Source organism: Ascaphus truei, chromosome 17 (genome assembly GCF_040206685.1).
Source record: "Ascaphus truei isolate aAscTru1 chromosome 17, aAscTru1.hap1, whole genome shotgun sequence".
Taxonomy (NCBI): domain Eukaryota; kingdom Metazoa; phylum Chordata; class Amphibia; order Anura; family Ascaphidae; genus Ascaphus; species Ascaphus truei.
This window is the reverse complement of record NC_134499.1, coordinates 18136284-18145475: the sequence shown is the minus strand read 5'-3', so window position 1 is coordinate 18145475 and position 9192 is coordinate 18136284. Positions and strand designations below refer to the sequence as shown.

General features: G+C 57.1%; 1 protein-coding gene across 1 annotated transcript; it reads left to right on the top strand.

Annotated features, from left to right (window-relative positions):
• The first annotated feature begins 1695 nt into the window (after positions 1-1695).
• Positions 1696-8956, top strand: INKA1 (inka box actin regulator 1). Its single transcript, XM_075575071.1, has 2 exons — positions 1696-1979; positions 7874-8956. Exons 1-2 carry the CDS (start codon positions 1929-1931, stop codon positions 8777-8779), a joined length of 957 nt encoding a protein of 318 aa, XP_075431186.1. The 5' UTR covers positions 1696-1928; the 3' UTR covers positions 8780-8956.
• Positions 8957-9192: the final 236 nt, after the last annotated feature.

Here is a 9192-nt window from a genome sequence, read left to right as displayed (position 1 = left end):
CTCTGTCTCCCTCTCTCCATGTCTATTTCCCTCTCTCCCTCTCTCTCTGTCTCTTTCCCTCTCTGCCTCTCTGTCTCTCTCTCTCTGTCTCTTTCCCTCTCTGCCTCTCTCTCAATTCTCTCTTATGTGAATGACTTAAATTTCCTTTATCTGTAATTGTAACAATCTCTCAATCTCTCTCTTCTCTTTTTCCTTCCTTCCTCTCGCCTCCCCCCACCCCCTCTTCCCCCTTCCTCTCCCTCCCTCCCCCCTCCAACCTCTCCCCCCACCCCTCTAGCTATGGAAGGGTTAAGTCTTTTTCCTTTCACCATTTGCCAAACATTTCACTTTTTTCTGAGGCTGGAAGATATTTTCCATCTGAAATAAATGTAATTACAGGACCCCCCCCTCTCTCTTCCCCACTTCCCTCCCTCTCTCCCCCCCTTCCCTCCCTCTCTCCCCTTCCCCCATTTCTCTCCCCCCCCCATTTCTCTCTCCCCCTCTCACCATCAAGCCCTGTCTCCCTCTCCGCCTTCTCTCTCCCTCTTCCCTTTCTTCTCCTCCTCCTCTCCCCCTTCCCTTTCTTCCTCTCCTCCTCGCCCTTCCCTTTCTTCCTCCCCCTCTCCCCCTTCCATTTCTTCCTCCTCCCTCTCCCCCTTCCTTTCCTCCCCCTCCCCTCTTTCTTCCTCCCCTCCTGTCCCCTTCCCTTTCTTCCACTCCTGCCCCCCCCTTCCCTTTCTTCCTCCCCCCTCTCCCCCTTCCTTTCCTCCCCCCTCTCCCCCTTCCTTTCCTCCCCCACCCCCTCTCCCCCTTCCTTTCCTCCCCCTCCCCCCCTCTCCTCTTTCTTCCTCCCCTCCTGTCCCCTTCCCTTTCTTCCACTCCTGCCCCCTCCTTCCCTTTCTTCCTCCCCCCTCTCCCCCTTCCATTTCTTTCTCCTCCCTCTCCCCCTTCCCTTTTTTCCTCCCCTTCTCCTCTTCCATTTCTTCCTCCCCTCCTCCCCTCCTCCCCCCCTCCTCCCCCCCTCCTCCCCCCTTCCCTTACTTCCTCCCCTCCTCTCCCCTTTCTTATCCCCCTTTTTCCTCTCCTCCTCCACCTTCCCCTTCTTCCTCCCATCCTCTCCCCCTTCCCTTTCTAACTCTCCTCTTCCCTTTCTTCTTCTCCTCCTCCTCTTTCTTCATCTCCGCCTCCCCTTTCCTTTTCTTCCTGTCCCTCTCCCCCTTCCCTTTCTTCTCCTCCTCCTCCTCCCCTTCTTCTTCTCCTCCTCCTCCTCCTCTCCCCCTTCCCTTTCTTCTTCTCCAATCCCCCCTTCTCTTTCTTCTCCTCTTCCTTCTTCTCCTCCTCTCCCCCTTCCCTTTCTTCCTCTCCTCCTTCCCCTCTTCCCTTTCTTCCTCTCCTCCTTCCCTTTCTTCCCCTCCCTCTTCCCCTCCCTCTTCCCCTCCCTCTTCCCCTCCCTCTTCCCCTCCCTCTTCCCCTCCCTCTTCCCCTCCCTCTTCCCCTTCCCCTCCTCTCCCCCTTCCCTTTCTTCCTCTCCCCCTTCCCTTTCTTCCTCTCCCCCCTTCCTTTTCTTCCTCTATCCCTCCCCCTTCCCTCCCTCCTCTATCCCTCCCCCTTCCCTTTCCCCCCTCCTCTCTCCCCCTTCCTTCTCCATCATATGTCCCAGATCAGATTTCCTCCTTTCCCTCTCCTTAGAATCCCCAAATCCTGGGGGTGTGAAAGGGCCCTCTGATTGGCTGCTCACTGGGACAGGAGGGGTTGTGGGCGGGGCCAAGCGGAAGCCTTAAGGAACATGTGAGATGAGAAAAGGATCAGTGGATAAGTTTGTGTCCAGAGGGGGAAGCGCTGATCCCATATACAGCAGGGACTATATATAACCCTATACAGCCCCTTATCCCCCCTCCTCTGTACCCCCCAGTTCCTTCCCCCTGACCGGCTCCGGGGATATTTGGGGCATGCAGAACACCCGCCTGGACTCAGTCATTTGCCAGTTACGATCTGAGCTGGTAAGTACTTTTAGGGGGGACCCCAGTAATGTCCTAGAGGAATTTGGGGAGAGGGGGGTGTATTGGAGGAGGGTCACCTTGTCTCAGGGGACGAGGCAGAGAGAGAGAGTGCACAACTATTGGGAGGGGTGGGGGGTTGCAGTGGACCACAGGCAGTGAAATGGTTAAAAAAAAGCAGGATGTGCCTTACAAACTGTTAAGATGTGGGGTGAGACCCCCGCCATATAGAGGAGCTGGGACCCCCTGCCATATAGAGGAGCTGGGACCCCCTGCCATATAGAGGAGCCGGGACCCCCTGCCATATAGAGGAGCCGGGACCCCCTGCCATATAGAGGAGCCGGGACCCCCTGCCATATAGAGGAGCTGGGACCCCCTGCCATATAGAGGAGCTGGGACCCCCTGCCATATAGAGGAGCCGGGACCCCCTGCCATATAGAGGAGCTGGGACCCCCTGCCATATAGAGGAGCCGGGACCCCCTGCCATATAGAGGAGCCGGGACCCCCTGCCATATAGAGGAGCCGGGACCCCCTGCCATATAGAGGAGCTGGGACCCCCTGCCATATAGAGGAGCTGGGACCCCCTGCCATATAGAGGAGCTGGGACCCCCTGCCATATAGAGGAGCTGGGACCCCCTGCCATATAGAGGAGCTGGGACACCCTGCCATATAGAGGAGCTGGGACACCCTGCCATATAGAGGAGCTGGGACCCCCTGCCATAGAGAGGAGCTGGGACCCCCTGCCATATAGAGGAGCTGGGACCCCCTGCCATATAGAGGAGCCGGGACCCCCTGACCCTATTGTTTCATTCTGGTTGTTGTTGCATTGTGTGTTGCGCTTGTCCTTCCACCTGCTGTACTGCGCTGTGGATTATGTTGGTGATATATACATGACATATATTAGATACAGGAGGGTGGGGGGGGGGTCAGATTGATTCTGAGCAGCCAGAGCCCCATGTTTACGAATACTGCAACGCATTGCTCTGCGCTGAGAATTTAAAAAGGGTACGGTATAGAGGGGGGGGGGGGGAAGAGTGTCGCCCCAGGGGGGGTTACCCCAAGTTACCCCAGGCGTAGGTAAATTCCCACAGGTGAATAAAAAGTGCAATATACCCCGATGATAACCTAGCTCCTGAGTGCCTAGCTACTTTTTTTTCTAAGGGTACATAAGGTGAATTGCTGCAGAAGCAGATTCCCCAGTGGAGCACATGCGTGTCCCGTGTCCTGTGTCACATGTGCGTGTTCAGTGTTTTCACATCTCAAAATGGTCACTAGGCATTTCCCTGGGGGATGGGGGAGAGGGGGCACAAAGGGAGAGGGAGCGGAGTAGGGGACAGTCCCTATAGGCAGGGAGACCACCCCAAACTATACCAACCCCGCTCCGTGCCAGAGGATGCCAGTGATGTGCAGAGGGAACTGGCATTGAAGGGGTTAACCCCGGTCACAGAAAGGGGTCCCTGAGCTCTGAGGGTCTCCCCCGAACGCTGCTGACATACGTGGAAGGGTTAAACGTGGGTGCAGATAGTGACAGAGAGGTATTAGCGCTGGCGTGTCTGGACAGGCAGGGAGCGTTGTACAAGCTGCAGGAATGTCTGGGGTGGAGGTGTCAGTGACAGGGGGGTGGTGTTAGGTAGACTTTTTCTCTCCTCTCCCACAAAGTACTCTCTCTCCATGTGTCCCCAGTGAGACGGGCAGGAAGGCGACTGTGTGTGCTCCCTGCGCCCCCTGCTCTGTGACTCCCTGCGCCCCCCGCTCTGTGACTCCCTGCGCCCCCCGCTGTGATTCCCTGCGCCCCCTGCTCTGTGACTCCCTGCGCCCCCTGCTCTGTGACTCCCTGCGCCCCCTGCTCTGTGACTCCCTGCGCCCCCTGCTCTGTGACTCCCTGCGCCCCCTGCTCTGTGACTCCCTGCGCCCCCTGCTCTGTGACTCCCTGCGCCCCCTGCTCTGTGACTCCCTGCGCCCCCTGCTCTGTGACTCCCTGCGTTCCCCCTGCTCTGTGACTCCCTGCGCCCCCTGCTCTGTGACTCCCTGCGCCCCCTGCTCTGTGATTCCCTGCGCCCCCTGCTCTGTGATTCCCTGCGCCCCCTGCTCTGTGATTCCCTGCGCCCCCTGCTCTGTGATTCCCTGCGCCCCCTGCTCTGTGATTCCCTGCGCCCCCTGCTCTGTGACTCCCTGCGCCCCCTGCTCTGTGACTCCCTGCGCCACCCCTGCTCCTGGGCCACCCCCGCTCTGCGACTCCCTGCGCCCCCCGCTCTTATGACTCCCTGCGAGTTGGTGACGGCTCTCTCTCCCTGTGTGACATGATCTGTCATTTGTCGTTTCTCTCTGTGTATAAGTGTGTCCCTGTGTGTATCTGGCATTATTAATCAGTGCCTTAGACACACAGTCTGTGCCTGTCCTGTATAACTCACCCTCCCGCGTGCCTGTCCTGTATAACAGGCCCTCCCGCGTGCCTGTCCTGTATAACTCGCCCTCCCGCGTGCCTGTCCTGTATAACTCGCCCTCCCGCGTGCCTGTCCTGTATAACTCGCCCTCCCGCGTGCCTGTCCTGTATAACAGGCCCTCCCGCGTGCCTGTCCTGTATAACTCGCCCTCCCGCGTGCCTGTCCTGTATAACTCGCCCTCCCGCGTGCCTGTCCTGTATAACTCGCCCTCCTGCGTGCCTGTCCTGTATAACTCGCCCTCCCGCGTGCCTGTCCTGTATAACTCGCCCTCCCGCGTGCCTGTCCTGTATAACTCAACCTCCCGCGTGCCTGTCCTGTATAACAGGCCCTCCCGCGTGCCTGTCCTGTATAACAGGCCCTCCCGCGTGCCTGTCCTGTATAACTCGCCCTCCCGCGTGCCTGTCCTGTATAACTCGCCCTCCCGCGTGCCTGTCCTGTATAACTCGCCCTCCCGCGTGCCTGTCCTGTATAACTCGCCCTCCCGCGTGCCTGTCCTGTATAACTCGCCCTCCCGCGTGCCTGTCCTGTATAACTCGCCCTCCCGCGTGCCTGTCCTGTATAACTCGCCCTCCCGCGTGCCTGTCCTGTATAACAGGCCCTCGCTGCAGCTCTCCCCTGCACTGTTTGGGATCTCTGTGCTGTGTAAACACTTCAGAGATTTCTATAGGGGTCGAGGGCCAATAAATGACATGTTGTCTGCAGGCTGTGGGGTCAGGGGTCAGTCTGCGTACCAAGCGTCTGACACCCAATCAGCAGCCAGTAAATGCAGTCAGGTGACCCTGGGCAATAAGGCACTCCCTGCTAAGGCATTATTTTAACCCCTTCTGTGCCGCACAATGCCGCAAATCCCTATATATAGCACTGTACACCGTACCTCTAACCTCCCTGTCTGAAGAGCTAACAATCTCATTGGATATATCCAGCGGCACACCACAGAGAGAGCGAGTATCTTGCCCTATCTCACAAGAAGGTGGCACGGGGTCGTTATTCGCATGGCTGTGGGGGCCTCCCACTTCAGAGACCAGCCCTATAAGAACAAGGCTGCTCCTTTCTCCCCTCTGTTTAACCCTCTCCGTGCTAGAAATGCCTGAAGCTTAGTAAGTTGGGGGTGTTCGTAGGGGGCAGAACTACAGGGACCAGCATGCACTGCAGTTACGAAACCCATATGGACCACTTCAAAGACCAGCATGTATTGAAACCAAGTAGCAGAACTACAGGGGACAGCGTAGATCCCAATGCATGTTTGGAGCCTGCGGCAGGAGCAGAGCACGTTTCCTGTGTGGGGGAAGGATGTGACGGTGCTGTGAGTAACGCGGGAACAAAAAAGCCTCTGGGGAAGGAGGGTTAGAGTCTCACATCCAGAGTACTGCAGAGTACCTCGTAGGGAGTGAAATCTACAGCCAGGTGGTCACCCTTCATGAGATATAACCCCAGGACTGTGTGAGCCTGTCCCTGTTACTCTGCAGTCAGGAAGTCATCCTACATTACATATAACCCCAGGACTGTGTGAGCCTGTCCCTGTTACTCTGCAGTCAGGTAGTCACCCTACATTACATATACACCCAGGACTGTGAGATCCTGTCCCTGATACTCTGCAGTCAGGTCACCCTACATTACATATACACCCAGGACTGTGTGAGCCTGTCCCTGATACTCTGCAGTCAGGAAGTCACCTTACATTACATATACACCCAGGACTGTGCGATCCTGTCCCTGTTACTCTGCAGTCAGGAAGTCATCCTACATTACATATAACCCCAGGACTGTGTGAGCCTGTCCCTGTTACTCTGCAGTCAGGAAGTCACCCTACATTACATATAAACCCAGGACTGTGTGAGCCTGTCCCTGTTACTCTGCAGTCAGGAAGTCACCCTACATTACATATACACCCAGGACTGTGTGAGCCTGTCCCTGTTACTCTGCAGTCAGGAAGTCATCCTACATTACATATACACCCAGGACTGTGTGAGCCTGTCCCTGTTACTCTGCAGTCAGGAAGTCACCCTACATTACATATACACCCAGGACTGTGTGAGCCTGTCCCTGATACTCTGCAGTCAGGAAGTCACCCTACATTACATATACACCCAGGACTGTGTGATCCTGTCCCTGATACTCTGCAGTCAGGTCACCCTACATTACATATACACCCAGGACTGTGTGAGCCTGTCCCTGATACTCTGCAGTCAGGAAGTCACCCTACATTACATATACACCCAGGACTGTGAGATCCTGTCCCTGATACTCTGCAGTCAGGTCACCCTACATTACATATACACCCAGGACTGTGTGATCCTGTCCCTGATACTCTGCAGTCAGGTAGTCACCCTACATTACATATACACCCAGGACTGTGTGAGCCTGTCCCTGATACTCTGCAGTCACCGTATCTCTTAATTAAACCCTGTTTTTGGCTGAGTGTTATATAGAGACACTGAGAGGGAACAAAGCTGGGTAAAGAGACAGATGTTGAGCAGATGGGAGAGTGACATGCCAGAAAGAGACAGCCAAAGCAAACAGGAGGAGGGAGAGAGTGCGGATGGAGGGATGGAGGGACAGACAGAGGGAGGGAGGGACAGACAGGAGGAGTATTTTGGAAGAGATGGGGTTAAGCGTGCGGCTGTCCTGCCCCGGGGGGAGGCTGTGTGCTTGGTGTGTAGGCTCGTGCCTCTGCTTGCTCCCTGTAGGGGAGGGGGAGGGTTTTTGGAACATGCATCAGCCTCCCCCCTCCTCACACCCTCGGGGTATATATTCTCTCCGGGCCTCGGCCTCCCCCCTCACTTAGGCGTGTGCCAGAGATTCGGGGCGTGTTGGGAGCCCGTTCTCCCGCTTCCAAAGCCAGCTCCGCCCTGCCGCTGCTGGCCCTCCTACATAAAGCTGCGTGGCGCGTCTTCTGTGGCGCGTGGGAGGGTTACAAAATCACTAATAACATGCCACGGCAATAAGGCTCTCTGCAGCATGTTACTGCAGTAACACCGCTCACGTGGAACATGTTAGGGGTAATAAGGCACTCAGGAGCAGGGTTACTGTGATAAGATGTTACAGGGTCACTGCCGGGGCAATAAGGCACTCAGGAGCTGGGTTACTGTGATAAGATGTTACAGGGTCACTGCCGGGGCAATAAGGCACTCAGGAGCAGGGTTACTGTGACAAGATGTTACAGGGTCACTGCCGGGGCAATAAGGCACTCAGGAGCAGGGTTACTGTGACAAGATGTTACAGGGACACTGCTGGGGCAATAAGGCACTCAGGAGCTGGGTTACTGTGATAGGATGTTACAGGGTCACTGCCGGGGCAATAAGGCACTCAGGAGCTGGGTTACTGCGACAAGATGTTACAGGGTCACTGCCGGGGCAATAAGGCACTCAGGAGCAGGGTTACTACAATAAGATGTTACAGGGTAACTGCTTGTTCAACATGGCCTGTGTCCTCACCCTCTCTCTCTCTCCCTAGCTGTGTATGAAGGACTCTGGCTCTTCGCTCTCCGAACAGATGGAGTGTATGTTGCGTGTGCTCCAGGATCTTAAGCGCTCCTCCCCGACACCCTCCCCGGACACCGGGGAGCCCCCAGAGCCTCTCCCCCGCAGAGTGGTCAGACGGGACCCCCGCCTCTCCCACCGCACTTCCGACCTGTCCGAGGCGGACTCGGCCTGCTGCATGGAGCTCCCAGACGAGGTGACCCCGGGGGGCGGCGGGCAGCGGGGGCTTGAGTGGGACTCGGGGTACTCTGAGGTTTCAGGGTGCTCCCTGCGGGGGGAGGAGGAGGAGGAGGAGGAAGAAGAAGAAGAAGAGAGGAGGGCTGCCCCCCCAGTGCTGCGCCGGCACCCTCCTCCTCACTGCCAGCGCCTCTCCTCGGGGGGGCTCCTCCGCCCCCGCCAGGGGAGAGTCCGTCCCAAATCCACGTCGGACGCCTGCTTGGAGCAGTGGGGGAGCATTGGGGTGGGTGCTGACTCCCAGGATTGGACGGGGTGTCTGCTCTCCCAGTGTCGGAGCCGCCAGCCGCTGGTTTTGGGGGACAACTGCTTTGCCGACCTGGTCAAGCAGTGGATGGACTTGCCGGAGAGCGGAGAGGAGGAGGGTGAACGGGCGAGGGAAGCCGGGCGCTGGCTGCACAAGCCTCAGGGGTTCCTGCTCAGCCTGTCCGGCAACGTCAAGAGGCGCCTGGGGAACATGTCCCGTCCGCGAGGCCGGCCGGAGCAAGAGGCGGTCAAGCGTCTCTCCTGCCCCCAGCTGGGATGTCGCCCGCTCTCGCCTTATTACCACCAGTCTCTTTCGGACATTGCAGAGGCGTCTTCCAGCCTCCTGCACTGCCGCAGCCGCCGGCCAATCATATGCAGCGATGGGCCTGGCTTTCTGTAGCGGTGACCCTAGCACAGACACTGAGCGCGGGACGAGCGGACGCGCGACGTGTGTGTATATATAAATATGTGAGCCTGGCATGGACTGAGCGCGTGACGCGTGGACACGTGGTATATATGTAAATTTGTACAGTTTTTATATTATTGGGTTTTTGCAATAAAACGACAATGGAAATTAACCCTCTGTATGTCTCTTGTCGCCCAAGTTTGATGCACCCAACGCAGGATGACACCGACCGAAATGACCTATGATACATGGAGTCTGTCCCTACGAGAACAGGGTGACCGTGACAGACGGAAGGGAGCTATGAGTCCCACCCCCGCAGGGTGACACAGACAAGGGAGCTATGAGACCCTCCCTCCCCCAGCAGGGTGACACAGTAACGCAGACAGAAGGGAGCTAGGAGTGTGTCC

Excerpts from the sequence above, each read along its gene's own strand:
- INKA1 (XM_075575071.1), top strand. The coding sequence starts at position 1,929 with ATGCAGAACACCCGCCTGGACTCAGTCATTTGCCAGTTACGATCTGAG. Across the intron at positions 1,980-7,873 it reads GCCAGTTACGATCTGAGCTG|CTGTGTATGAAGGACTCTGG; the intron begins GTAAGTACTTTT and ends CTCTCTCCCTAG.